Here is a 27964-nt window from a genome sequence, read left to right as displayed (position 1 = left end):
CTATGGATCCTATAATAGAGAATAGAGATGAGTTACATGCTTTTAGGATTTGACTCACCGACAGACTAGTCCACTGTAAAGAGTAGTTCTTTGTTATAACTCACTCTCCTTAACATCTCTATTGTATCAATTAAAATAATAATTTAGTAATAATAATAATAATAATAATAATAATAATAATAATAATCAAATTATTAATTATACGTGGTGAAGCAGAGAACCTGTTCACAATTTTTGTGTATTTCACATCATCGAGGCTAAGTGCACCCCGAACTTGAAGCACAGAGCCGAAAAAAACTTGGACCCTGTCAGAAATCAAACCCGGAACCTCCGGCGTGCAAGCCTAGTGTGATATCCAGAGTGCACCCCGAACTTCAAGCCGAAAAACTTCGACCTTTCCAGGAATCGAACCCGTGAACTTCGCCTTGCAAGCCAAGTGCAACCCACTAGGCCACGAAGGTTGCTATGTTAAGGCGGTCTCTTCTTGATCCCTTGTGTGCCGCGTCCATGTTTAGGACTATTGCACTGCACTAAACATCCCTAATGTATAACTATGTACACTTTTTTTTACGCAGCCTCTAAGCCGAAAAACTTCGACCTTTCCAGGAATCGAACCCGTGAACTTCGCCTTGCAAGCCAAGTGCAACCCACTAGGCCACGAAGGTTGCCATGTTAAGGCGGTCTCTTCTTGATCCCTTGTGTGCCGCGTCCATGTTTAGGACTATTGCACTGGAGGTATACATCCCTAATGTATAACTATGTACACTTTTTTTTTTATTTTTTTACGCAACCTCTTCAGTCTTCTGCTACCGTACTGCCCAATGTAGCCGAGGATTGGTGAGGCACTTTGTCATCCTCATCCTCTTCAATGTCATGGTGTGTGACGTACTGATAACTCATGGCCAGGAACATAAACACCCCCATGTCTAGCACCATTAGACTCGCAAATAGGAGAAACTCGTATGCCTGGAAAAAACGAAAGACAAATCAGTGGTCGGGTGGAAGAGCTCCAGGCCGCAACCTCTTCAGTCTTCTGCTACCGTACTGCCCAATGTTGCCGAGGATTGGTGAGGCACTTTGTCATCCTCATCCTCTTCAATGTCATGGTGTGTGACGTACTGATAACTCATGGCCAGGAACATAAACACCCCCATGTCTAGCACCATTAGACTCGCAAATAGGAGAAACTCGTATGCCTGAAAAAAACGAAAGACAAATCAGTGGTCGGGTGGAAGAGCTCCAGGATAGGAGAAAACCAGCTTCTCCGAGAACGAGCCCTATCAGATTATGTTCGCCCCGGGCAGGAATCAAACCCCTAACCTAGCGCTTACAAGGCTTTTTTTTTCATAATTAAGATGTTGTTAAACCTATAAAATACACGAGAGATTGTTTAGACTGCTGGGGTGAAGGGACTTTTTAGTCTCATTCTGGCAGGATAAACAAGGTACCTATATTCTATTCGTTCGATAGAATTATCTTACCTGATTTTCAAAGAATTTGGCCTCCGCCACAATAACCACTATGAGATTTCCGAAAGCTACGGTAAGCAACCAGCATGCTGACAAGACTGACTTCATACTGACCGGAGCCTGAAATGAATTGATAAATGAATTAATATGTACCTACAAGTACCTGCTAAATGACGCGACGTTTAGCAGCGTCTACACTGTGGTCGTTCTACATCACCTGAAACCTAAAAGACGTCCACAATAAGTAGTTTTTCCTCTCCGCGAAAATCCTTTGGTCTGAACTACTTTATATGGGTTTCATGTCGGTCGACTTTTGTGTAGGCACACCTTTACCTAATTTATATGGGTTCTAGAAGATGATAGAAGAAACATTAAATGGAGAAACTTTCGACATAAGGAACCAAGTAAAGTTCCTGTTGGTGAGAGAAGTGAGAAATAGAAGCGTACAGACTGAGATACTGTACCAACAATAAACTCAACTTCTAACCTAAACTTAATTATAATTTTAATTCCAGATATAGCAAATGTGATACACAATTACACATTTAGACAAACTCAGAACGCTTTTGTTCTTTGGAAATTGAAAGATCATGTCAAAAGTACTGAACAAGTCACCCAAGTGGAAGCAGAAAGTGGTCTTAATAAAAGTTGTTTGATATGAGATCCACAATGTTTGCCATCTTGTATCCACTAGAATTCCTAGATCTTCAACATCCGGCAAACTTGAGCACCTAAGCTTCGCAATATTCAAGAACACTTTCTGTCTTTACCACTTTTTGGACTCCTGTGGGAATTAAAATAATGGTGGTTATTTAAACTGCTCGAATAGGACCTGAAAAGTCCTTTTACCCCAGCAAGTCCTTTTATTCTAGCTCAGGGCGATATTTAGGGGGAGGATCGAGGGGGCCTGGGCCGCCCTCAACCTTCCCTACACCTAAGCCTCGGAGTTTGTGTGCGGAGTTAAGCTGTCTAAACTTATTAACTTACGCATTGTTGAGATGATGAACAATGAATATTGAGAACGTAGACACCACCCCGTTTCAGTGCTACATCTTGAGCCAGGGCAACCGAGCCAAAGGTAAACTTGTATCTAGAAATGGAAAAATAAAATGTTAGCCATTCCACAAGAGTCTTCTTATTATTCCGAACTACCCAGAGACGCAAAACTGCGCGTGGTTAACATCCGGATGGGCATCTGGGCAGATTGCGCTCTGATGCCTTTTGCCGGGCCCAATGAGGTTAGGTGAGTTTAATTAAAGGAAAGAGATGGTTAGCTTGTCCCCGAAAGGAGAGTAAAATCTCCTTCACTAAAACCCCCGTTAAAATATAATAAAACGAGTACATAGTGAAAAAATGGGCCTAGGATATATGGTAAACTTACATTCCCGTGGGATATCCAGTAATGTAGTCAGTATACAATCGATCCGCCGGGAACACCACGGTTTGTTGATAACCCAGACTAGATTCTAGGGAGACGTTTTTCCCCTGTAAGTCTGAATTATACAGGAATCTGATTTTGGTGGGTTCCTTTTCAGGGGTTGTAATGTTATCGAAGTCCCCCATCCTGGTTAGTTGTCCAAATCCCTCGGTATTGTTACTCAAATAGTAGGCAGTGCCCTGGAACACAAAATAAAACGTATAGGTACAACACCTGAACCTAAAGGTGTGTCCACACATAGTCGACACAAGTGAACTGTCCACACTGCCTCGACAACATAGATTCACTTCGTCGATTGACGGCCGGTCGACTATGTTTGGACCCAGTTTAACATCCGATTCTCCAGCGCAGCGTTGAAAGAGTTTAACGTTCCATAAACTTTTCGAAGTTGTCAAAGAAATTTAGAGCTAGTGGGTGATTGAGCTCAGAAAAGGGCTTCAATGAAACCGCCAAAGATACAATGAGGCTCAAAATTTACTGAGAAAAAGAAGATAGAAGAAGATTCCTTTCAAATTTTCTGAAAATCAGGCATACCGTTTGACGATCTACAGTTTTAGAAAGAATCTGACGAACTAAATGCAAAATCAGATAAGTCAGGCCTTCTAGAACTCACCTGTCCTGCCACTCTGACCGCTTTAGCCTGGAACTTCTCTTTCACTACGCTGCAGGAAGCGTCAGGGATGAATTCAATAGGGACGTCCTGTACCCCCTCCACTGTCGTATCAAACATCACCAGACCCATCGGTTCTAGAGTCCCATTCTGTGAGGGCGAGTTGAACGTGAATCCACAGTCCAAGGTGTTGTAGACTCGCAGCGTTACTTGCTTGTCAGTGGCCTGCGGAATGAAAAGGTCTGTTTAAGTTCTGAGTTCTGACGTAAAATTGGACAGAGCGCACCTGCCTTGTATGCGCTAGGTCGCGGGTTTGATTTCTACTCGGGGCGAACTTTATACCAAACAGGTAATGTTCGTTCTCCAGACTGCTGGCTGTCTCCTAACTTGTCCACATTCTATCTTTAATTTCGGGACGATGAGACCTCAGTAGTTGCAGTTCTCTCTATCAAACCTCTCGGAGAAGAGAAGGTTTTGTACGACGCGAAGCATCTATCCAGACTCCAGAGAGTAGTATCGCATTCGATTATGTGACTTTTTTTGGGCCGAACCAATCAGATTCCGCTTTGAAACACTAGCTCCACAAAGCGAAATCTTACAATATCATTGGTTCTGTGTTTTGTTTCACATAATCGAATACGATATTAGATGACGGGCCTTCACACTCACCCTGATCTGGAACTCTACCAGGGCAGAAATGACAAACGCCAGGGCAGCCAGTAGCCCGCCCGTAGTCAGCTTTCTCAGCGGGGTGCTGATGCCACAGCGGGCGATGAAGGGGTACACGAAATATTGGAACAGCGGGATCATGGCCAGGATTAGGAAGGGGTTAATGACCTGCATCTGGTCAGCCTTGATGGCGAAGGAGGTACCGGTTAGGTCGCCTCTCATCCGATCCGCTTGCGATGTCCACTTGGAACCCTAAGGAGAAAAGAGGAAATATGATCAATTTTTGATCGCTGAAATCTCCATAAGAAATACACAGAGTGCAGAGACTGCGGGATAGAAAACTTTTCCTCGCTCGCCTAATATTTGAGTTTCGTTTATGTTTTTAGTTTGATAACTACAAGTTCGGCCATGCCTTTTCCACAAGTTTGGCCATGCCTCGGGATGAACTAGCGGGATTCCGGAGCGAAGCGACGGAATTCAGCTAGTCTTATATTTTAAGAACGAGATCCATTCACTCATTCACATTTCACATTTCATAGTTCACACACTGATCGCTCTATCTCTAGAACCACAACACCTAGAAAGCTGAAATTTTGTAGGAATATTCCTTTTATGGTCTAGGTGTGTGTGCAATAAGAAAGGATTTTGCGAAAATCTAAACCGGTCCTGAGATATGATCAATTTTTGATCGCTAAAATCACCATTAGAAATACACAGAGTGCAGAGACTGCGGGAGAGAAATGTTCCGCTCTCGACCAACTTTTTGAGTTTCGTTTATGTTTTTAGTTTGATAAATACGAGTTCGGCCATGCCTTTTCCACAAGTTTGGCCATGCCTCGGGATGAGTTTGGCCATGCCTCGGGATGAACTAGCGGTATTCCGGAGCGAAGCGACGGAATTCAGCTAGTCTTATATTTTAAGAACGAGATCCATTCACTCATTCACATTTCACATTTCACATTTCATAGTTCACACACTGATCGCTCTATCTCGATAACCACAACACCTAGAAAGCTGAAATTTGGTAGGAATATTCTTTTTATGGTCTAGGTGTGCAATAAGAAAGGATTTTGCGAAAATCTACACCGATCCTGAGATATGATCAATTTTTGATCGCTAAAATCTCCATAAGAAATACACAGAGTGCAGAGACTGCGGGAGAGAAAACTTTTCCTCGCTCGCCTAATATTTGAGTTTCGTTTATGTTTTTAGTTTGATAAATACGGCCATGCCTTTTCCACAAGTTTGGCCATGCCTCGGGATGAACTAGCGGGATTCCGGAGCGAAGCGACGGAATTCAGCTAGTTTTATTAATAAACCCTTTAAGTAGCTCAGCAGGAGTCAGGATAAGGAATTTTAATTGTGTTAAGCATAAATGCTTGTCTCAAATGTCGTTCCCCGCTTAATACACTACGCTAAATTTTATGACTTGACTTGGACTCGAACCACCAGCCTCCAGATCCAGAGTCCACCGCGCTAACCACTACACCACTGAGGTTGGTAGCAGGAGTCAGGATAAAAGCTTTATCTGTACATTCCGCTTCCCTAACATTAACCTCATCCAACCTTAGTGGGGCCGGAAAAAGTCAGCAGCACGTAATAGCCTGATGGTCAATGGGTCACTCATCCGGATTGGTCACCCCAACGTTCCTCAAATTTAGTGGTCTATGAGGAACTGGTGTATTCAATGTGCTGTTGCCGCTGGTAAACTGTTAAATTATAGGGACTATCTGTCCTACATATCTTGGCAGTCTGAATAAAGCACCGTACACTCACTTATGGAAGGGTCAGGCTCCGAAAATTTGGAGCATCCTCGACGAAATCCTGCATACGGCCCTGACTTATGGATATACCTACCTTCCTAATGAAATATACCTATGATTTGATACCCCTCACGAGATACGAACCTATGGACACCAGCAGGAGAGCGGCGGGCACTCCGAATGCCGCTGGAAAGCACGAGTCTTCGCCAAAACATTTCAGATCTTCGCGGAAGATCGGAGTTATGAACGTCGAAATGAGAGATCCCGCATTGATGGCGAAGTAGAAGAACGAGAAGAATTTGTCCAGCTGGTCTTTCTGCTGGGGAAGGACGAATTGGTCACCCCCGAAGGACGAGACGCATGGCTTGATACCGCCCGTCCCTATGGCGATTAGGAGGAGGCCGAATAAACTCAGCTCGCTGCGGACAGAAAGTTGAAGATAGTTAGGAACATAGATTAGCGAGCTGCCTTATTAGGCATATCCTACCCCCGCACCCCCTCGGAGAGGGGGACCCCACTTATTTAGGTGGGGGGACCCCACCTTTGTGCACTCCTAATAGGCTGCAGCTCGAGTCATTTTGCTCTTATGAAAGATCTAATGGCAGAATTTGAAGTTGACCTAATATTACCTGCCTCGGTGGTGCAGTAGTCAACGCTCGCCTTGGCACACAGGAGGGCGTGGGTTCAATTCTAGCAGAGGTATGGAATTTTTATCCTCAATGCACCTACCAGAACTTACCTCTGAGGCAAATTGAGATTTGTTATGGACACAACCGACAGGAGTACATTTCCCAGGAAATATATCAGAGACAAGTACACGATTGTGCTGAAATCATACAAAGTAAGTACATTATTTAAAAATAAACAAACATTGGAACAGACGAGTAGATAGATCTGTACAGGTACCCTTTCTACACAATGACTATGCATTGTGCTGACATTATACCTAATAATCCTAATATTTATTATACGTATATTCTAATCATAATATAATTAAAGGAATCAGGTGTCACAGGTATATTTTATACCGACTCTTCGTTTATATTTACCTTAGAGGTAGGTATTCGTCGAAAGAGACCATTTCGTTCATCAAATAGCCAAATACCTACCTATCGAAATTCCTGAATGATTTACCTAACATAACATTTAGATATATCAAAATTACAGATACGTAGGTACCTATAACCTGCAGATCTCCATTGATTATTTTCTCGATTCCAGGTAGTTATAGTACCTATGTATAGACCTATACCTACCTACTTATCACGACTTCGTCATTTCCTCCTATTTCAGTTCTGGAGAGCTTTGATTACAACGATTTGTGTCACCAGGAAACCCGGGTGATTCATAGGGGAATATCAATAGGCATTCGATAACACTCAGGAGATAAGGGGCAATTTGTTTTTTATACTTACATATGTAGGTGTATACGAGGTTCTTTCCGGGATAAGGTTCTTTCCGGGCGAAAATTGACCCCACAATCAAGCGCTTAAATTAAATTAATTTAAATCTGGATAGGTATTTTCCGGGCTGAAAGCGACCCCGCCCAACCTTCCAAACAAACTACAGGCTGACTGAACCAAGCTTTTTTTCAAGAGGTTTTGATAAAGAACACTGTAACAACGGAGATCTTACCGTCCCAAAATCGAAGAGACCAAGCTTTACAGGAACCGAATTCTGTTCAGGTGAAAACCAAAATGCCGTTTCGACTTACTTGAATTTCCCCAGGAAGGTGTCCGCAATGATACCGCCAAATATTGGAAAGAAATAGCAGAGTCCTGCCCAGGAATGATAGAGGACGGTGGCATTATTTTCCTCGTAATGTAACTTCTTCAGCATGTACAGATACAACACGGCTGTGGACAGAAATAGAGGACGGTGGCATTATTTTCCTCGTAATGTAACTTCTTCAGCATGTACAGATACAACACGGCTGTGGACAGAAATAGAGGACGGTGGCATTATTTTCCTCGTAATGTAACTTCTTCAGCATGTACAGATACAACACGGCTGTGGACAGAAATAGAGGACGGTGGCATTATTTTCCTCGTAATGTAACTTCTTCAGCATGTACAGATACAACACGGCTGTGGACAGAAATAGAGGACGGTGGCATTATTTTCCTCGTAATGTAACTTCTTCAGCATGTACAGATACAACACGGCTGTGGACAGAAATCGGATCGGTAGGATGAGTGACTATTCACTAAAGGTGTGTCCACACCCACACATACTCGATGCCGACGAGGTGAATCATTTTTTCTCTTCATCTAAGAATTCCTGACAATAGTTATGTAATAAAGTAGGAATAGCATATTCCAGCATACGTTCTCCGTATGTGATTGTATAAACCCTTGGTCTTTGAAACTTTTGAAGTCTCAATGAATGATGCTGATCATTCACCTGCCTATATTTATTATTTTTAAAATTTAAAGTAAGCAATACAAATTTGGAAAGTTGATCAATATCTAACATTTGGACGTTTTGCTCACAGCCGTTGAAAAGGAGCTTAACAATTCGTCTCTGCATTTTCTTCAAAGGGTTTATGACATACTGAGGGGCGTATAAAAAAGCCTACTGAGGGGCGTATAAAAAAGCCTACGAGAGAGACGAAACTCGAGTGAGATGTAAAATCCCCAAGAACTCTAGTCAAATATAAAATAGGGCAAGCAATTATGTTAGAAGAGAAAATAGAAGGTCATGATGGAAAATGAATGTCGTGAACCTGAGCTGTTCCAATCGGTCGATACAAACTTTAGCCATTTTGCTAAAGTTTCAGACGAGAAGTTCATTATGTAGAGGGTTGAATGGTAGAAATTGTCCTAAGAAATAATTTAGCACTAGTAATTTGTGTACAATTTTTTGTATTTGTGTACATTAAATTAAAATAACCAATACTTACAGAGTAATAAAGAGTCTAAAAATAACGATTAAACCAATGAAAATATACCTACCTTCGAACTTGTACACAGACTGCGTGGGAGCGTCAAGCGTGAAATCTCGCAGGGAACTTTCACCAAGTTGTTCGAATTTCTTATTCAGTTCCTCGGTTTTGGCTTCACATCGCTCCAGAATGACATCGATATCTTCATCGGTGATCTCGGAGTCTTTGCCGGCAAACACGTGGTCTGCCCCGTGCCGAATAATATTCAGCATTTCATCCTGGTCAGGGGAGAGAGAGGAGAGGTAAGATTGATGTTGTTATAATTTAGAATTTTCAATAAATAAGTACATGGGAAGGGAAGAATACTTAGGATATGGAGGGGAGAGAGAGAGAGAGAGGGGGGGGAGGAGGGAGGGAGTAAGATCATGAAACGTTAATTTAGTAAACTGAAAAACTTGTATGGATAGTAGATTTTGAAGGATTGTCGGGAGGAAAAAGAAGTTAATTGAAAGGTGTTAATTTCCAGATACAGAGGGAACCTCTTAAACTCTAAAGGAGCTTATGTTTGAAGCTAATGAAGAGTTAAACATCCATATGCCAATTGGGGTTTCAAGAGAGATAAATTTTGAAAAGTTCGGGTTATTGAGGTAGAGACTGTTTTAACCCGAATTCCGGAAATGTCTTGAGCTAGAAGTATTCTAGACATTTTTATCTCTCTCTTTCTTTTCTTTTGGGAAAATGACTTGATAGTCAATTCCCAGCATTTGATACCAAACAACCATATTTAATTTTTTCAAAACACGATGGAAATATTTGTTACTATTAGTTGATTGCTTAAATCACTTACCTTGCCCAAGGCATTCTTGCTGTCCACCAGTCTGCCCTGCTGGATGACCAACTTGTCCAGATGTAGCTTCACCTCCGCCTTCTCCACTATCTTCTCCTCCACAGTGTGTTCCGTAATCAGACGGAACACACGCACCTGTTTCTTCTGACCAATACGATGAGCTCGATCCTAGAAGAGGAAAATAAAGAACGGAACTTTGTAAAAGGGAAAAGGAAATTGAATGTGTGACAAGCATCAAAAGTAGTCCATACAACCCAATAGACAAAAGTAGTTCCCCGATTAATACACTACACCAAATTTTATTATGTGACTTGAACTCAAACCACCAACCTCCAGATCCAGAGTCCACCGTGATAACCACTACAGAACTCATGTCGAAAAAAAGTTCCTACAGAGAGCAAACTTCCTCTAAGTGATGAACATTATATATCTTCTTCTTTCTACCCTTTTCCTATTTAAAGGGTCGGCGTTTCTTGTCAGTCAATTCCAGGCAGCCCTTTTATGTACCTAATGTCCTGTTAATTTTTTCTCGCTCAAGTCTTGATTCACACAACCTTTCCACTTTTTCTGCGGTCTCCCTCGCCCTTTTCTCCCCCTCACTTAAACTCTCTCATCTCTTTTCCCTATTTAGCTCTCATCTCTGCCCTGTTAGAATTATACAAACTTTCATTGTGTGATTTGCGCAACCTCTTCAGTCTTCTGCTACCGTACTGCCCAATGTTGCCGAGGATTGGTGAGGCACTTTGTCATCCTCATCCTCTTCAATGTCGTGGTGTGTGACGTACTGATAACTCATGGCTAGGAACATAAACACCCCCATGTCTAGCACCATTAGACTCGCAAATAGGAGAAACTCGTATGCCTGGAAAAAACGAAAGACAAATCAGTGGTCGGGTGGAAGAGCTCCAGGATAGGAGAAAACCAGCTTCTCCGAGAACGAGCCCTATCAGATTATGTTCGCCCCGGGCAGGAATCAAACCCCTAACCTAGCGCTTACAAGGCTTTTTTTTTTTTTCATAATTCAGATGCTGTTAAACCTATAAAATACACGAGAGATTGTTTAGACTGCTGGGGTGAAGGGACTTTTTAGTCTCATTCTGGCAGGATAAACAAGGTATATTCTATTCGTTGAAAATCTTACCTGATTTTCAAAGAATTTGGCCTCCGCCACAATAACCACTATGAGATTTCCGAAAGCTACGGTAAGCAACCAGCATGCTGACAAGACTGACTTCATACTGACCGGAGCCTGAAATGAATTGTGAAATGAATTAATATGTACCTAAATACATGGGACAGAACACATCGAGTGAGAGTGTCGGGTTGAAACCCACACCTTGCATGGTCCCGGGCACAGGCTATAACTTCCCTCCCAATATCAAGGACTCCTACTCTTACCTAGAGGATATGCGGAACTCTGGCTACTTCCTATCCGAGTCCGCCTCACCTAATGTTAAAACTCCTACTAGCTCTCCGTTCTCATTCTTACCGGGTACAACGCGCGGGACCCCGCCAAACTATTCATCCCTCGCCCAGTTCATGAACCCTACTTTAGCAGCGTCTACACTGTGGTCGTTCTACATCACCTAAAACCTAAAAGACGTCCACAATAAGTAGTTTTTCCTCTCCGCGAAAATCCTTTGATCTTAACTACTTTATATGGGTTTCATGTCGGTCGACTTTTGTGTAGGCACACCTTTACCTAATTTATATGGGTTCTAGAAGATGATACAGTCCATTGACCATAGTCGACCAAAATCGTCCCCACCTTTACAACTTACTCACCTGTGTGAAGGCAAATTCGAATCCGGTGATGGAGAACATAATTTCCGCCGCAGTTATTATGATGTACTGAGGTAATAGCCACAACATGTGAACCAAGCCGGGTGCCACTTCAAGTACTTTGGACTCCTGTGGGAATTAAAATAATGGTGGTTATTTAAACTGCTCGAATAGGACCTGAAAAGTCCTTTTACCCCAGCAAGTCCTTTTATTCTAGCTCAGGGCGATATTTAGGGGGAGGATCGAGGGGGCCTGGGCCGCCCTCAACCTTCCCTACACCTAAGCCTCGGAGTTTGTGTGCGGAGTTAAGCTGTCTAAACTTATTAACTTACGCATTGTTGAGATGATGAACAATGAATATTGAGAACGTAGACACCACCCCGTTTCAGTGCTACATCTTGAGCCAGGGCAACCGAGCCAAAGGTAAACTTGTATCTAGAAATGGAAAAATAAAATGTTAGCCATTCCACAAGAGTCTTCTTATTATTCCGAACTACCCAGAGACGCAAAACTGCGCGTGGTTAACATCCGGATGGGCATCTGGGCAGATTGCGCTCTGATGCCTTTTGCCGGCCCCAATGAGGTTAGGTGAGTTTAATTAAAGGAAAGAGATGGTTAGCTTGTCCCCGAAAGGAGAGTAAAATCTCCTTCACTAAAACCCCCGTTAAAATATAATAAAACGAGTACATAGTGAAAAAATGGGCCTAGGATATATGGTAAACTTACATTCCCGTGGGATATCCAGTAATGTAGTCAGTATATAATTGATCCGCCGGGAACACCACGGTTTGTTGATAACCCAGACTAGATTCTAGGGAGACGTTTTTCCCCTGTAAGTCTGAATTATACAGGAATCTGATTTTGGTGGGTTCCTTTTCAGGGGTTGTAATGTTATCGAAGTCCCCTATCCTGGTTAGTTGTCCAATTCCCTCGGTATTGTTGCTCAAATAGTAGGCAGTGCCCTGGAACACAAAATAAAACGTATAAGTACAACACCCGAACCTAAAGGTGTGTCCACACATAGTCGACACATGAGAACTGTCCACACTGCCTCGACAACATAGATTCACTTCGTCGATTGACGGCCGGTCGACTATGTTTGGACCCAATTTAACATCCGATTCTCCAGCGCAGCGTTGAAAGAGTTTAACATTCCATAAACTTTTCGAAGTTGTCAAAGACATTTAGAACTAGTGGGTGATTGAGCTCAGTAAAGGGCTTCAATGAAAATATTAGAAAAAAAAAAAAAAAAAAAAAAACAGTGACTGTGATTCTGGGCCTTTACAGGACCAAACACATTAGTGATAAATAGCTACTAATCATAACAATAGAAACTTTTCACCTAATCTGGCACATAGGGGAAGATAAGTATTATTACACTAAACTTATAGGTACTCCGATATCACCCACAAATTTTATACGTACCTATGTAGATATCAAAATTTCCAAAACCCACAAAATAGTTCTCTGTGGAGTACGTTGTAATTATGGCCGGGGACACACAATCTTAACTCTTGGGTCAAGCCGTCTGATTTGTTGATTTCAAACTTTTTAGCCAATGAGATTGCCTAATCCAACAATTAACCTTAGATTGTGGTCCCGGCTGGCCATTGGAAGGTAAAACACAAACAAAAATACCCCCTCGCCCACTTAGCACAGGTAATTAGGTACACATATTTGTTTTGTTTGTTTAAATATTTGATGTGAATAAAAATGGTCTGTATATTAAACTTTGAAACCACTTGTACATAATATACAATTAGGAAGGGGTTAATGACCTGCATCTGGTCAGCCTTGATGGCGAAGGAGGTACCGGTTAGGTCGCCTCTCATCCGATCCGCTTGCGATGTCCACTTGGAACCCTAAGGAGAAAAGAGGAAGAAGTGGTTGGTTCTTTTTCTTTTAGCATGTGACGCTTTCAGATGCTAAAGGTTACATCAACCCTTACGCCTCTGGTACATTGGGAGCTTATTTGAGGGGTACACGAAATATTGGAACAGCGGGATCATGGCCAGGATTAGGAAGGGGTTAATGACCTGCATCTGGTCAGCCTTGATGGCGAAAGAGGTACCGGTTAGGTCGCCTCTCATCCGATCCGCTTGCGATGTCCACTTGGAACCCTAAGGAGAAAAGAGGAACAAGTGGTTGGTTCTTTTTCTTTTTATTTTAGCATGTGACGCTTTCAGATGCTAAAGGTTACATCAACCCTTACGCCTCTGGTGCATTTGGAGCTTATTTTATGGACCGGTGACCATTTGAAAAGCCCGCCACTCACGATGAGTTTTATTTCATGAGATGACCGGTGATGCGATAAAATAAATATTATTTTAGTAATTTTGTCAATCTGTTTTCACCAAGCTGTAAAGAAACTGTCAATAATAAAATACAGTTGAAATTTAGCTGTTAGACTAATTAGCCTGGGGATCACAGTCACTTTTTGGACTCACCACAGCGTTTAAAAATTAAATAAAAAAGGCAGCTTTTCTGAACTGTTAACCAGTGGGGCACCCACTTCTGTCTCCATCGATGCAGGTCGCAAAGGTTCCACAACTCTCTATCTTGTGCATCTCCTTTCCAGTTGACGAGAAGTGGTAGGTATCTTATCTTGGGTGCCTTTTGAGATAAGAATAACAACTTACCTGCTGATCAAACAAGGCCCAAAACACCGGCAACGGCACAAACAGGACTAGAACGCGCAGCAAAATCTTAATATCGTTGATAATCCAGTAAGTGAATCCTACAGGTTTTTGTGATAATTTGGATGGTTAGATTCAGAATTTGACGAGAAGTGGTAGGTATCTTATCTTGGGTGCCTTTTGAGATAAGAATAACAACTTACCTGCTGATCAAACAAGGCCCAAAACACAGGCAGCGGCACAAACAGGACTAGAACTCGCAGCAAAATCTTAATATCGTTGATGATTTTGTTACTGTACTTATCGTCGGCATAATCCAGCCAATGGCTTCTGGTCTGGTTACTGCTGATCATTCTGGACTTGTTCTTCACCGCATACCAGATACATTGGCATACGGACAGACAGATGTTGCCCTTGGGTTTGTTGATCTTGTAGAGGGGACGTCCCAACAGGAACACAACTGTGGGAGACATGGAAACAAGTTCGTGATTATAACGAATGAAAAGTACCCATAACCCAGTGATATCTTATATTATAAGAACGAGATCCATTCACTCATTCACATTTCACAGTTCACACACTGATCGCTCTATCTGAAACACAACTGTGGGAGACATGGAAACAAGTTTGTGATTAAAACGAATGAAAAGTACCCATAACCCAGTGATATTTTATTAATTATAGCCAGATATGAACATATGAATGACCTTAGCTGTATATGTATCAAAAGTTCTCCCTCCCATACCCAAACAAAAAGAAAATAAATAATAATAAAACTTCATCCACAAATATGACCAATAATTGAGAGTTGAATCTGTTGCCAAAAGGTTTTTTTTAGTCTTACAACAGCAATATAACTATGGCATTTGTAATTTATTATAATAAATTTTTCTTTTCAGAACTTGGAGTCAGACAGCTTACGTTTGCAACCTCTGGGTTATGATCGGAATCAGTCTGCATTTTGGTATTTCTATGGAACACGCCTGTACAGAGAAGACTACCCCAAAGTTGTAAGTCAGATAGTTTTTCAGTCCATAACGCGGGGCGGATTTTATCCTGAAGGGATAAGGTTCGTTCTCGGAACGGCTGGCTTTCTCCTATCCTGTTTTTCTTCTCTCTTCGATTTCGGGACGATAAGACCTTAGCAGTTACATTTCCCTCTATCAAACCTCTTAAAAAAATCATTTTAATAAAAAGTGTTAGACGAGTCTAGTTTGTTTGGAAGGTAGCGCGGCTGCCTTGTAAACGCTAGGTCGCGGGATTGATTTCCGCCCGGGGTAAACTTTATCTTAAACAGTTCTATGTCTCGCCCATCTGATAAATTTTACAGGATGGGGAGGACATGCTACCCATCCCATGTACAAATATAGCTATTGTTGGTTTAAGTGTAGAGGCAAACAGCCCTAAAGGATGGGTTAAGCTTCTCGAATCCAGCCATTGTTGCATTACGAAACAAGCTGGGCCCGTCCCTCCGGGAATTTTTTAGCCCGTAGTTTATTCGATCGTGATTAGAGAAAATCAGTACCTGTGTACCTACCTAATTTGTTTAAAACGCTGCACCATGTCCTCACTGAGGATTTCCTACCCGAAATACCGCGCCTGTTTGAAGAGAAGAGAAATCTGCAACGGTAAGTTTTGGAACAGACTGTGAAATGAAGATTATTTACTCTAATAATATTGGAATGACTAATGGTCTATGGTTCAAGTTACTGATAATGGTATAATCAGGATTCTACTGATGACCCATGGGGCTATCAGATCTGTGAGGACGTGGGTCTAGTTAATAAGTGTTTTGAACTCGTGTAGAAACTACCAGCTAGGCTGGTGAAGGTTCTATTTTACTGATATTTGTCGTGTTGTTTTAGTCGTCCCAAACACACTGCTGGTTTTCTCCCTCTCTATAATCCCCCAATAAAACCCATAGGAGTTAGGAGTAAGTAATGACAGGATTATTTATAGGTAACCGTATTCTTCACACATGTTTAAAGTTGGTTCAAGTTTTAAAAGAAGAGAGTTCCACTGCTGCTTTAGGAGTTCCTGGGGCCGCTGCTGATGCTGGTGCTGCAGTTTTGGGTCCTCCGCCTTTGACACCTTGGTTTGTCATGAAGTGAGAGAAGATTTCAGTTTGTTTGAGTAGATAGTCAAATCTCTTACGTCGATCTTTGGTCTGTGAAACAGAAAGAAAATAAGTAAGAAGATTATAAGTATGGGATTAAAGAAAAATCAAGATATTTTTTTATTTGTATTTTAGAGTTGAAATTGGCATTTTGATACCTAGGTATTTTGTCCTAGAAACTATCTACCTGGATTTATCTATATACATAAAAGAGAAATATATACCTATAAAAGGAACCCCAACCATTACCAGACAAGGTTTTTTTTTTGTCTTCCTTTCTTTCTTTCTTCTTCTTTGAATGGCAATTGGATATTAATCACATTACTTACAATTTTGGAATCAAAATCTTCTTTGCCTTTAGACGATCCTGTATCTTCAGAGCCAGTGTCATTCTGAAATCAAAGAGAAAGTAAAATCTATTACAATATTGCTCCAAGGACAACAGGATCAGTGTTAATGAGCTATTGTAATTTTTAAGTGAAGGTGGGCTTTGAAATAATAAAAAAAAATGTACATCTTACCGAGTTTTCTGCTCCATTTTCTTCAGTGTCTGCAGTATCCATTGTATTTTCTTCTGATTGCTCAGACATGGCTGATTAAACTTTAAAATTTGTTTCCTGAAAAGAGAGGGAAAACTCCATTAGAATCTATTTTTACTCACTCAATCCATTTTTTAATCATTCCAAAGAGAGGGAAGCTGTAGGTAAATATACCTAAAGGTCATTTTCTATTCTGCATAGATAAAAGGTAGGTATATGTTTCAAGTTAGGACACTGGGTACTTACTTGTGCAGAAGTCATGTCAGTGGAAGATTGCTACCAAAAGGAACTGGCACAAACAAGCAGTGACCAGTGTTATTATAGGGTTAGGTTAAACACAAAAAGGAGTTTTCACAATTAGAGCAGTGATTAGTGTTATTATGGGGTTAGGTTGAATAAAAAAAAGCTTTCTTTTCCACTGTTGTGGCTTCTGCATAATTACCGGACCCTGATAGTGTTAGCTCTTATCATGGCTAGGTGTCCACACTGACTTGGTACTTCTTTGAGGTAGGTATAGATAATTTAAGGAGTATTCTGGACTACTTAAGGCCTTATTACACAGGCATAAATCACAACTCCCCATGATCCTATGGAATACCATCAATATTACATACACTTCCATTAGGTTCAAGTCCAAATTTTTCCATTTGGTTTGTCTTTATCCGACAAATAATAAAAAAAAATGTACATCTTACCGAGTTTTCTGCTCCATTTTCTTCAGTGTCTGCAGTATCCATTGTATTTTCTTCTGATTGTTCAGACATGGCTGAATAAACTTTAAAACTTTTTTCCTGAAGAGAGAGGAAAACTCCATTAGAATCTACTTTTACTCACTCAATCCATTTTTTAATCATTCCAAAGAGAGGGAAGCTGTAGGTAAATATACCTAAAGGTCATTTTCTATTCTGCATAGATAAAAGGTAGGTATATGTTTCAAGTTGGGACACTGGTTGAGGTAGGTATAGATAATTTAAGGAGTATTCTGGACTACTTAAGGCCTGATTACACAGGCATAAATCACAACTCCCCATGATTCTATGGAATACCATCAATATTACATACACTTCCATTAGGTTCAAGTTCAAATTTTTCCATTTGGTTTGTCTTTATCCGAGGTTCTTGGGATGGCTCTGACCGGTATTAAAACCGGCCTTGGAGATCGACCATCTTCATACTAGGTATCTTGCCCTGTAAGTACAGAGGTTTTTGGGATGGCTCTGACCGGTATTAAAACCGGCCTTGGAGATCGACCATCTTCATACTAGGTATCTTGCCCTGTAAGTACAGAGGTTTAGATAGAACAACGAATCGGATTTCGATGAACCGTTCGGTTCCTATGTGTCCATTCTGTAGTGAATGGTAAAGCTAACATACCTGTAAGTCCAGGGATAGATGGAAAACTTGAATAATAAAAGGAACAGCTGGAAAATTCAATAGAAACCAACTTCAAAAGAAGTGGAAAATAGAAAGTTGATGAAAACTTGAAAACAAACAAGAAATCAGCAGCCTTGAAAAAAGCGCAATCTCCACAAAAGACGCCAATAGTTGATTTTTTTGATGTGATCATTGATCGGATCAATATTGATCATCCAATGAAATCATTTGGTTACACGAATGATCTATTCTGATTGGTTTATTTTTATAGGATTGTGGGGGGGCTCCATAAAAATCATTGATCGTGTAAACGTAGCTTTTTATCCCCTTCCATCTTTCCCCTTATCAACGAGCACAAAAATAAAAGAGGGGAGAAAAATTTTGGGGAAAGGAAAAAATCCAATCCAAAATTCCAAATCCAAAGAAAAAATAAAATGGAAAATTCAAGTGAATCCTGTGAATCAAGTGTTTACATTAATAAAATGTCGATAACATGATAATAAAATTATGTTCTTTAATTAAATAAGTGAAGGATTCAATAGAAACCAAGTTGATGAAAACTTGAAAACAAACAAGAAATCAGCAGCCTTGAAAAAAGCGCAATCTCCACAAAAGACGCCAATAGTTGATTTTTTTGATGTGATCATTGATCGGATCAATATTGATCATCCAATGAAATCATTTGGTTACACGAATGATCTATTCTGATTGGTTTATTTTTATAGGATTGTGGGGGGCTCCATAAAAATCATTGATCGTGTAAACGTAGCTTTTTATCCCCTTCCATCTGCCTTCCATCTTTCCCCTTATCAACGAGCACAAAAATAAAAGAGGGGAGAAAATTTTTGGGGAAAGGAAAAAAAATAATCCAATCCAAATTCCAAATCCAAAAAGAAGAGCACAGAAAAAATAAAATGGAAAATTCAAGTGAATCGAGTGTTTACAATCATTGATCGTGTAAACGTAGCTTTTTATCCCCTTCCATCTTTCCCCTTATCAACGAGCACAAAAATAAAAGAGGGGAGAAAAATTTTTGGGGAAAGGAAAAAATAAAATCCAATCCAAAATTCCAAATCCAAAGAAAAAATAAAATGGAAAATTCAAGTGAATCCTGTGAATCAAGTGTTTACAATAATAAAATGTCGATAACATGATAATAAAATTATGTTCTTTAATTAAATAAGTGAAGGATTTAATATTCTTTCGAGTTTAATTAAATTGACTTCCAATGGATGGTAAGTAGAACAAGAGACTGATTCTCAATAGAAATCTCTACAGTAAAATCTGAAATATGTCAATGCAGATAATGTAGGTACTTATTACAGTGTTAACTTGGTATTATTCTGTGCTCATGATAAGTAGGTCTTGTAAAATAGAGGGCATATAATGATAATGTTTAAACTGCCATAAACCTTTAATTAAATAATTTCACAGAAAAATTTCTTAGTGGACTCGTACAGATGAAATTCAGTAGGTACTAAATAAAAGCAGAAAAGATAACTTTTTGATAACAGATTAAATCACTATCCATACTTTTTTTGATTTTCTATGTTGTTTTTTGTCCTAATGTTAGGCAACTTTTCCATTAAATAACATTTCTGAGGACAGAAAAAAGTTGTCCGAGTTTACCTCTAAATAGCAGAAAAGATAACTTTTTGATAACAGATTAAATCACTATCCATACTTTTTTTGATTTTCTATGTTGTTTTTTGTCCTAATGTTAGGTAACTTTTCCATTAAATAACATTTCTGAGGACAGAAAAAAGTTGTCCGAGTTTACCTCTAAATGTTCTTTGAAAATTAGGTATTTATAATGTTTATTGTTTTCTTTCAGATATACAATCATGGTGGGAAGTCCCAAGTATTGCACATTTCTGTTCTCTGTTCAGAGCAGCTTTTAATCTCTTAGATTTTGATATAGAGGTAAGTATAAAGCACATTAACATATGTGCTGTGGAAGCACTGTAAAAATACAGTGTGTTTGTTGAAATGTCATTGCCACAAACACTCCCAAAGCAGAGCTGCAGCAAATCTGTTTGTTGAAATATAAATTATTGCTAGCTACTTAAGGTTGTAAAATTTTGTTAGCAGCAGGGAGATATTAACTCAAGTTATTTGTGAAAACTTGCAAGAAAAGAGATGTGTAGTAATGTGTTGGAAAAAAAGGCAACTTGTGAAACTGTATGAACAATGCAGGGCTGGGTAGTGTGTAGTAAATAAAGTTACCCTTAACCATTTTGTATTTTAGTTTAATCCTTCCCCAATAGAATCAGGGAGTTTAGTAGTGCTCTGCCCCACCCAGTCATAAAAGGTTGAGTGTACTACCTAGAGCTATTATACAGCACAGACAAAGTAACAGTTTTCAGGAATCCTTGAATTAATCTCATTTGTCTTCTTATATCTCCTGCAGGAATTGGAAGAGGCACTCCTCACAGATGGTACCGAAGACACTGGTAGCTCTCTCCTTCAAGAACTCATTGTACGTCTACTCTGCGGTTGCTATGGACGGAATCATGGCATTTCCATTTTCAACTACCAGATGTTCTTGCGACGACTGTTCCGCACCAAATGTCGTGAATATGGTCGAGAAAACCCATTTGATTCAGACATTGACTTCCAATTTCTTCCACTGAGAACTAAGGTGGAAATCTTGCAAGCCCTGTGTGATTTCCGATTAGATGCAGATGATGTACTTGATTGTTTGAAAGTGAGTTTGTTCTCTCTAACATCTTGAAGTTTCCATCACAGATAGCAATTTGGGACATCATTAGCTGTTGGCATATAGCCAGATATGAACATATGAATGACCTTAGCTGTATAATGTATATGTATCAAAAGTTCTCCCTCCCATACCCAAACAAAAAGAAAATAAATAATAATAAAACTTCATCCACAAATATGACCAATAATTGAGAGTTGAATCTGTTGCCAAAAGGTTTTTTTTAGTCTTACAACAGCAATATAACTATGGCATTTGTAATTTATTATAATAAATTTTTCTTTTCAGAACTTGGAGTCAGACAGCTTACGTTTGCAACCTCTGGGTTATGATCGGAATCAGTCTGCATTTTGGTATTTCTATGGAACACGCCTGTACAGAGAAGACTACCCCAAAGTTGTAAGTCAGATAGTTTTTCAGTCCATAACGGGTCCTCAAGTAGGTATTTGGACTCTGTTTCTCAAAACAGTTCATACCAAAAAGAAGAAGAAAAGAAAATTGTCTGCTTTATGGAAGGCACTAAAGGTGTTCAAGAAGTTTTCTAATTTATGGAATGTGTTGAGGGTGTTAAAGAAGTTTCACTATGACAAAATGCAACTGAGCAAATTATAATGCTAACAAGGGTAGGATTACTATTATTCCTGCCTCAGTGCTGAAGTGGGTCAAGACACTCGCCTGGTAAACAGGAGGTTGTGGGTTTGATCAATGTCAAGGTTGTAATAGTAGTACCTATGTAGGTTGTGTTGGAGTAAAAGACCTCTTCAATCCTATTCGAGCATTAAAAACAAACCCCATTTTATTATTTTTTTTTTTTCTTTTTAGAAAAAGAAAGAAGCGCCTCCCAAACGGGGTAGGAAGCGTATTCGACCTCTTGATCCGAGTGAGGAAGAGCCCGAGTTTGAGCTAGACCTAGGTGCAGGCACATGGCAAGTGGTATGCTACACGGAAGAGGATTGGACCAAACTGGCTGAAGCCACGGCAGATGCGCCTTGTAAGGAAGAGAAAACGCTGCACCATGTCCTCACTGAGGATTTCCTACCCGAAATACCGCGCCTGTTTGAAGAGAAGAGAAATCTGCAACGGTAAGTTTAGGAACAGACTGTGAAAAGAAGATTATTTACTCTAATGATTGGAATGACTAATGGTCTATGGTTCAAGTTACTGATAATGGTATAATCAGGATTCTACTGATGACCCATGGGGCTATCAGATCTGTGAGGACGTGGGTCTAGTTAATAAGTGTTTTGAACTCGTGTAGAAACTACCAGCTAGGCTGGTGAAGGTTCTATTTTACTGATATTTGTCGTGTTGTTTTAGTCGTCCCAAACACACTGCTGGTTTTCTCCCTCTCTATAATCCCCCAATAAAACCCATAGGAGTTAGGAGTAAGTAATGACAGGATTATAGGTAACCGTATTCTTCACACATGTTTAAAGTTAGTTCTAGTTTTAAAAGAAGAATCTTCCACTGCCGTTTTTATTTCGAAGCAATGAAACAACTGCTACATTAGACGCATGTAGTCATCCCGTAGTATGCCTCTCATCAGATGGGCGAGAAGAGACACAATACTTCCCATTGAGGTGCTGGGTCAACACAAGAACACCAGAAAGTAACCCGTTGAAATAATTCTTTAATACGATTTTCGTTGTCTAATTTTCCAGAAAAAGGCTCATGGAAATGGCACCTCGTCGCCAATCGACGCGGATAGAGAAACTCAAGCACAGCAAGGAGATCGAGAGGAAGTTGCAGAAACAGAAGGAAGAGGAAACCAGGAGGCAGCAGGAGGAGGAAGAGAGGCTGGAAGAGGAGTGGAGAAAGCACAAGGCGGCGCGGGAGAGACAGAGGAGGATAGAGAATAGAGAACGAGGTGGGTAGAATTAGAATAGAATAGAATATACCTTGTTTATCCTACTGGGATAGGACTGAGAACTCCCTTTACCCCCGCAGTCTAACCAAGGTCTCATATATTTTAACTATTTTGGGTAACACAGAGTACAATTATTAGAGTAGATCAATACCCTGATTAATTAGAAGGGTAAACAATGTAGGCAAATAAAATGGAACTTGAACATTTTGGATGGTTGGTCGATTCCATCTCCTCTTGCCAATCGACGCGGATAGAGAAACTCAAGCACAGCAAGGAGATCGAGAGGAAGTTGCAGAAACAGAAGGAAGAGGAAACCAGGAGGCATCAGGAGGAGGAAGAGAGGCTGGAAGAGGAGTGGAGAAAGCACAAGGCGGCGCGGGAAAGACAGAGGAGGATAGAGAATAGAGAACGAGGTGGGTAGAATGGAATAGAATATACCTTGTTTATCCTACTGGGATAGGACTGAAAAGTCCCTTTACCCCCGCAGTCTAACCAAGGTCTCATATATTTTGACTATTATGGGGAACACAGATTACAATTAGAGTAGGTGAACACCCTGATTAATTAGAAGGATAAACATACTATGCAAGTAAAATGGAACTTGGACATTTGGATTAACATTTTGGATGGTTGGTCGATTCCATCTCCTCTTCTTATTTTAATTCGCCTTTTCCCATATACAGACGAGGTCGGCGTTTTTCGTCAGCCCTCAATCAGCCCCAATTAGGGTGATTACTTTGGGCTGACATTTGGTTTTGGCTACAAATTTTACGAGCGGACGCCCTTCGCACTCAACCTTTGCTTTTTCTTTAGCAAGGGAAATTCAGGCTGGTTTACTCCCTGTTTAAAGTCCCCCAACCAGAGTAAGCTGGTCTAACGTCCCCCAGCCAGACTAAGCTGGTCTACTCCCTGTTTGAAGTCCCCCAACCAGAGTAAGCTGGTCTAACGTCCCCCAGCCAGACTAAGCTGGTCTACTCCCTATTTAAGGTCCCCCAGCCAGACCCTAAAAATAAATAAACACTGAAATTAACGAGGGAAGCTGTAGGTAAATATACCTAAAGGTCATTTTCTATTCTGCATAGATAAAAGGTAGGTATATGTTTCAAGTTGGGACACTGGGTACCTACTTACTTGTGCAGAAGTCATGTCAGTGGAAGATTGCTACCAAAGGAACTGGCACAAACAAGCAGTGACCAGTGTTATATTACCTATAGGGTTAGGTTAAACACAAAAAATGAGTTTTCACAATTAGAGCAGTGATTAGTGTTATTATAGGGTTAGGTTGAATAAAAAAGCTTTCTTTTCCACTGTCATGGCTTCTGCATAATTACCGGACACTGATAGTGTTAGCTCTTATCATGGCACTGACTTAGTACTTCTTTGAGGTAGGTATAGATAATTTAAGGAGTATTCTGGACTACTTAAGGCCTGATTACACAGGCATAAATCACAACTCGTAATAAAACGCTTAATATTCCAGGTTCACGTTCCAACTCCGAAGATCGCTGGACTACAGAGGACACTTCATCGCTTTGTTCCTATCAGACTTCGACCGGGGGGTTTGCAGCGAGCACTGGCGGACGAAAAACGAACAACTCCCTGTCTGCCAGCATAGGAGAAATTATTATCCCTCCCCCTCAACCTGTGTCCAAGAAAATCAAGTCTTCTCATGTGTAAGTAGTGTTATTAACTGTTCGAAAAGTAGTTCAATGAACTGTAAAACTAATAAAAATGGGTCGATTCGGGCCCGTAAAGAAACTTACCTTTGGCTCAGTGGGGCCTAAAAACACAAGTACAGATACATATGTACACATCGATCGACGGCCGTCAATTATGTGTGGACACACCTTAAATACAAATTTTAACTAACCTCCCTGTCTGCCAGCATAGGAGAAATTATTATCCCTCCCCCTCAACCAGTGTCCAAGAAAATCAAGTCTTCTCATGTGTAAGTAGTGTTAACTGTTTGAAAAGTAGTTCAATGTACTGTAAAACTGAATAATGGGTCAATTCGGGCCCGTAAAGAAACTTAACTTTGGCTCAGTGGGGCCTAAAAACACAAGTACAGATACATATGTACAATTGTACACATCGATCGACGGCCGTCAATTATGTGTGGACACACCTTAAATACAAATTTTAACTAACCTATCTGTACGGTACTTTCAGATATCGATCGACGGAGGAGGACCTTCGCATCGGAATGCACAAGGTGATGAACCGACTCAAATCTCACGAGGACGCGTGGCCTTTCTGCGACCCTGTAGATGAGGCTACGGCCCCCAACTATTACGAACAGATCAAGAGGCCGATGGACCTCACGAGGATGGAGGAGAAGCTGGATGCAGGCCGGTACAAAACGTTCGGCCAGTTCCGGGCCGACTTTCAACTCATAGTGGATAATTGTAGGAAATATAATGGACTTGATAATGGTAAGTGCCAGGGCTGTATTTAGGGGGCCCGGGCCCCCAGGGATTTTTGCGCCTTTACAGGAGGCCGGACTCCAAGGAGGTATGATAAACCCAATGAGGGGGGCTCCACATTGGGTTTATCATACTTTTAATGTACCAAAAATGAACAGTTGATGAGCAAAAATAAGGTTATTTACTGTAGATTTATGCTTATTATTTGGATATATTGCTTTTTCAATTGATAAGGGGGCGAGGGGGCCCGGGCCCCCAGGGATTTTTGCTCCTTTACAGTAGGCCGGACTCCAAGGGGTATGATAAACCCAATGAGGGGGGCTCCACATTGGGTTTATTATACTTTTAATGTACCAAAATGAACAGTTGATGAGCAAAAATAAGGTTATTTACTGTATATTTATGCTTATTATTTGGATATATTGCTTTTTCAATTGATGTTTAGTTTTGTTCAATAAAAGTACTCATATTACCATTACCATAACCTATGCGATATGCTGTATTATAAACCAAGCTCAATGTCATCATGTTTCCCCTTCTGACGTTGTTCCAGAATACACGGACATGGTGCGTCGTTTGCAGCAAATATTTCGCGATGCCGTCAGTCGTTATTTGGACGGCGAGAGGTCCTCAGGGTCCGAAGACGAAGAAGAAATGGCCGTCGAATTTCAGGAGGAACTACCGCCCAAACCGAAAGGAAAGCGAGGGAGAAAGAAGAAGATTGTGCTGTCGCCGCGCTCCCTCACGCCGACAGATGAGGAGGAAGACAAGGAAAACGAGGAGAAGAGTGGAACCCCGTTCGATTCCATACCGAGCAAGTAAGTTATTGAGCGTAGGAAGTGAGTTCTAAGTTTTAAGCTTTTTCCAAACATGGTCGAACGACGCGAATCTATGTTATCGAGGCAGTGTGGACGGTTCAGTCGACATCGATCGACGGCCGGTCGACCATGTGTGGACACACCTTAAGACGATTTTTCTTTTAGTTGACAGATGAGGTTTGTTCTTGAAACGGCTGGCTTTCTTCTATCCTGTGCTATCTTCCTCTCAACTTTGCCAATAGTCACGGGCGAGGCATGAGTGGTACATCATCACCAGCAGCAGGGTACATGGCTACAGACTATAGTGACCCGAGCAAGAGTATGAAACCCCCCACCTCGCAATACGAACACCTTATGTCCCATATGTCAAGGTTTAACACACCTGCCCCCACCACCTCCTCACCCCAGATGCCTTATCCATCCAACCAGGACCTTCTGAGTAACAAGCTGGGTGGATGAGTGGTACATCATCACCAGCAGCAGGGTACATGGCTACAGACTATAGTGACCCTAGCAAGAGTATGAAACCCCCCACCTCGCAGTACGAACACCTCATGTCCCATATGTCAAGGTTCAACACGCCTGCTCCCACCACCTCCTCACCCCAGATGCCTTATCCATCCAACCAGGACCTTCTGAGTAATAAGCTGGGCTACTCCTCGCATCCCATGTATAACTATACAGATCTCATGCAGAACAAGTACAAACAGAGTACAGGCAGTCCAGCAGCACCTAGTAATTATCCTCTGAGCTTTAACCGGCCCATGTCACCCCAAGTGTTCAACAATCCAACTGGTGATATGATCAACTATCACAATAAACCCACGGAGGAACCGCCTCAGAAGAAACCCGCTGCCAAGAAACCTCGCAAGAAAAAGAACCAACCGGTGCAAGAGCCTCTCCCCGCCACTTCTATATCAAGTGGGAACACAACCGCATTCCAACAATACATGGGACAGAACACATCGAGTGAGAGTGTCGGGTTGAAACCCACACCTTGCATGGTCCCGGGCACAGGCTATAACTTCCCTCCTAATATCAAGGACTCCTACTCTTACCTAGAGGATATGCGGAACTCGGGATACTTCCTATCCGAGTCCGCCTCACCTAATGTTAAAACTCCTACTAGCTCTCCGTTCTCATTCTTACCGGGGACAACACGCGGGACCCCGCCAAACTATTCATCCCTCGCCCAGTTCATGAACCCTAGCACCCCCGGGTCCCCGGTACTCTACCAGCAATATTTACAGAGTCGCTCAGAGCAGCTGTTACGCCCCATGATGCTGGGCTATCCCCCGTCTCCATATTTGAATATGCCTCCCCATGATGAGTCGCTCCGAGCAGCTGTTACGCCCCATGATGCTGGGCTATCCCCCGTCTCCGTATTTGAATATGCCTCCCCATGACCGACCCCCGTGGGGTTTGTGAGACTTGACACTACCCTATGAGTGAAAACCTTCACTCTGTGTGATACGAAACTTTCTCCAATCAACTCCAGAGCGTCCTTGCTCAAAGCTCCAGTTCTCCAAACATTGCGTCACAAACTTGGGTTTGTCTTTGACTTGAAAATGTCCATCCATTGGGTCAGGCCACTCTAATACCGGAGATAATTGGCCCAATTCAATGTTAGACCGTTGTCGCATTGGGGAATAACACCTTAACCCAGGCCAGCTTGGGCAAGGTCCTCTCATACCTGGGATATCTAAAAAAAAATATTTAAAAAAAAAAAAAAAAAAAAAAAAAAAACAAACATTGGAAACTTAAACATCCAGAAAAATATGACGTACATGTAAAAAGTTATGTATGTAGTAGATAGACAGACATGTAGGTAGATAGGTCTGTACAGGTACCCTTTCTACACAATGACTATGCATTGTGCTGACAGTATACCTAATATTTATTATACGTATATTCTAATCATAATATAATTAAAGGAATCATGTGTCACAGGTATATTTTATACCGACTCCGTTTATATTTAGCTTAGAGATAGGTATTCGTCGAAAGAGAC

The 27964-nt window shown here is 41.1% G+C and overlaps 6 protein-coding genes across 8 annotated transcripts; 2 read left to right on the top strand and 4 right to left on the bottom strand.

The window, feature by feature from the left end:
* Positions 1 to 321: 321 nt before the first annotated feature.
* LOC103509969 (peptide transporter family 1-like) lies at positions 322 to 8109 on the bottom strand. The gene is made up of 12 exons (XM_026824139.1): positions 7664 to 8109; positions 6689 to 6775; positions 6083 to 6368; positions 4187 to 4438; positions 3521 to 3742; positions 2851 to 3086; positions 2457 to 2559; positions 2240 to 2253; positions 1855 to 1882; positions 1482 to 1622; positions 1022 to 1196; positions 322 to 576 (listed from the first exon to the last, which is right to left on the bottom strand). The coding sequence occupies exons 1-11, from the start codon at positions 7786 to 7788 to the stop codon at positions 1026 to 1028; spliced, it is 1665 nt and encodes a 554-aa protein (XP_026679940.1). The 5' UTR covers positions 7789 to 8109; the 3' UTR covers positions 322 to 576; positions 1022 to 1025.
* A 700-nt stretch (positions 8110 to 8809) lies between these two features.
* LOC113467766 (SWI/SNF-related matrix-associated actin-dependent regulator of chromatin subfamily A member 5-like) lies at positions 8810 to 10067 on the bottom strand. 2 transcript variants are annotated; one of them, XM_026824152.1, is made up of 2 exons: positions 9680 to 9872; positions 8810 to 9110 (listed from the first exon to the last, which is right to left on the bottom strand). In XM_026824152.1, exon 2 carries the CDS (start codon positions 9102 to 9104, stop codon positions 8847 to 8849), a length of 258 nt encoding a protein of 85 aa, XP_026679953.1. In that variant the 5' UTR covers positions 9105 to 9110; positions 9680 to 9872; the 3' UTR covers positions 8810 to 8846. The 2 variants fall into 2 exon arrangements, with proteins under 2 accessions (XP_026679953.1, XP_026679952.1); XM_026824151.1 differs by having other exon boundaries at positions 8947 to 9110; positions 9680 to 10067.
* Positions 10068 to 10360: 293 nt separating this feature from the next.
* LOC108252480 (solute carrier family 15 member 1-like) lies at positions 10361 to 14600 on the bottom strand. The gene is made up of 7 exons (XM_026824138.1): positions 14301 to 14600; positions 13421 to 13581; positions 12188 to 12463; positions 11794 to 11896; positions 11465 to 11590; positions 10821 to 10928; positions 10361 to 10541 (listed from the first exon to the last, which is right to left on the bottom strand). Exons 1-7 carry the CDS (start codon positions 14568 to 14570, stop codon positions 10371 to 10373), a joined length of 1215 nt encoding a protein of 404 aa, XP_026679939.1. The 5' UTR covers positions 14571 to 14600; the 3' UTR covers positions 10361 to 10370.
* Positions 14601 to 16090: 1490 nt separating this feature from the next.
* LOC103509968 (chromatin-remodeling complex ATPase chain Iswi-like) lies at positions 16091 to 18256 on the bottom strand. The gene is made up of 4 exons (XM_008474602.3): positions 18127 to 18256; positions 17448 to 17543; positions 16543 to 16605; positions 16091 to 16264 (listed from the first exon to the last, which is right to left on the bottom strand). The coding sequence occupies exons 2-4, from the start codon at positions 17514 to 17516 to the stop codon at positions 16091 to 16093; spliced, it is 306 nt and encodes a 101-aa protein (XP_008472824.1). The 5' UTR covers positions 17517 to 17543; positions 18127 to 18256.
* A 925-nt stretch (positions 18257 to 19181) lies between these two features.
* Positions 19182 to 25957, top strand: LOC103509967 (cat eye syndrome critical region protein 2-like). Its single transcript, XM_026824137.1, has 9 exons — positions 19182 to 19361; positions 19961 to 20049; positions 20537 to 20833; positions 21134 to 21244; positions 21668 to 21927; positions 22507 to 22712; positions 24193 to 24385; positions 24882 to 25144; positions 25689 to 25957. Exons 1-9 carry the CDS (start codon positions 19355 to 19357, stop codon positions 25955 to 25957), a joined length of 1695 nt encoding a protein of 564 aa, XP_026679938.1. The 5' UTR covers positions 19182 to 19354.
* Positions 25958 to 26180: 223 nt separating this feature from the next.
* Positions 26181 to 27620, top strand: LOC113467765. Of its 2 annotated transcripts, none has more exons than XM_026824150.1 (3): positions 26181 to 26219; positions 26420 to 27202; positions 27282 to 27620. In XM_026824150.1, the coding sequence occupies exons 1-3, from the start codon at positions 26209 to 26211 to the stop codon at positions 27379 to 27381; spliced, it is 894 nt and encodes a 297-aa protein (XP_026679951.1). In that variant the 5' UTR covers positions 26181 to 26208; the 3' UTR covers positions 27382 to 27620. The 2 variants fall into 2 exon arrangements, with proteins under 2 accessions (XP_026679951.1, XP_026679950.1); XM_026824149.1 differs by having other exon boundaries at positions 26420 to 27211; positions 27291 to 27620.
* Positions 27621 to 27964: the final 344 nt, after the last annotated feature.

This window comes from Diaphorina citri, unplaced genomic scaffold, assembly GCF_000475195.1.
Source record: "Diaphorina citri unplaced genomic scaffold, Diaci psyllid genome assembly version 1.1 scaffold546, whole genome shotgun sequence".
Taxonomy (NCBI): Eukaryota; Metazoa; Arthropoda; class Insecta; order Hemiptera; family Psyllidae; genus Diaphorina; species Diaphorina citri.
Note: the sequence above shows the minus strand (reverse complement) of the source record. Positions and strands in the feature narration are given on the sequence as shown.

Coding starts and splice junctions, on each gene's coding strand:
- LOC103509969 (XM_026824139.1), bottom strand. CDS start 7,788: ATGCTGAAGAAGTTACATTACGAGGAAAATAATGCCACCGTCCTCTAT. Junction 6,776..7,663: donor ACCTTCCTGGGGAAATTCAA/GTAAGTCGAAAC, acceptor GTATGATTTCAG/CACAATCGTGTACTTGTCTC. Junction 4,439..6,082: donor TGTCCATAGGTTCGTATCTC/GTGAGGGGTATC, acceptor TTTTCTCCTTAG/GGTTCCAAGTGGACATCGCA.
- LOC103509968 (XM_008474602.3), bottom strand. CDS start 17,516: ATGTCTGAACAATCAGAAGAAAATACAATGGATACTGCAGACACTGAA. Junction 16,606..17,447: donor AAAATGGAGCAGAAAACTCG/GTAAGATGTACA, acceptor CTTTGATTTCAG/AATGACACTGGCTCTGAAGA. Junction 16,265..16,542: donor AAGATTTTGATTCCAAAATT/GTAAGTAATGTG, acceptor TCTGTTTCACAG/ACCAAAGATCGACGTAAGAG.
- LOC103509967 (XM_026824137.1), top strand. Junction 20,050..20,536: donor TCTTAGATTTTGATATAGAG/GTAAGTATAAAG, acceptor TATCTCCTGCAG/GAATTGGAAGAGGCACTCCT. Junction 21,245..21,667: donor GAGAAGACTACCCCAAAGTT/GTAAGTCAGATA, acceptor TTTTCTTTTTAG/AAAAAGAAAGAAGCGCCTCC.
- LOC108252480 (XM_026824138.1), bottom strand. CDS start 14,570: ATGTCTCCCACAGTTGTGTTCCTGTTGGGACGTCCCCTCTACAAGATC. Junction 12,464..13,420: donor CCCTCAAATAAGCTCCCAAT/GTACCAGAGGCG, acceptor ACACACCTTTAG/GTTCGGGTGTTGTACTTATA. Junction 11,897..12,187: donor ACTGGATATCCCACGGGAAT/GTAAGTTTACCA, acceptor TTCCATTTCTAG/ATACAAGTTTACCTTTGGCT.
- LOC113467765 (XM_026824150.1), top strand. Junction 27,203..27,281: donor CTCTACCAGCAATATTTACA/GAGTCGCTCAGA, acceptor CCTCCCCATGAT/GAGTCGCTCCGAGCAGCTGT.
- LOC113467766 (XM_026824151.1), bottom strand. CDS start 10,052: ATGAGTTCTGTAGTGGTTATCACGGTGGACTCTGGATCTGGAGGTTGG.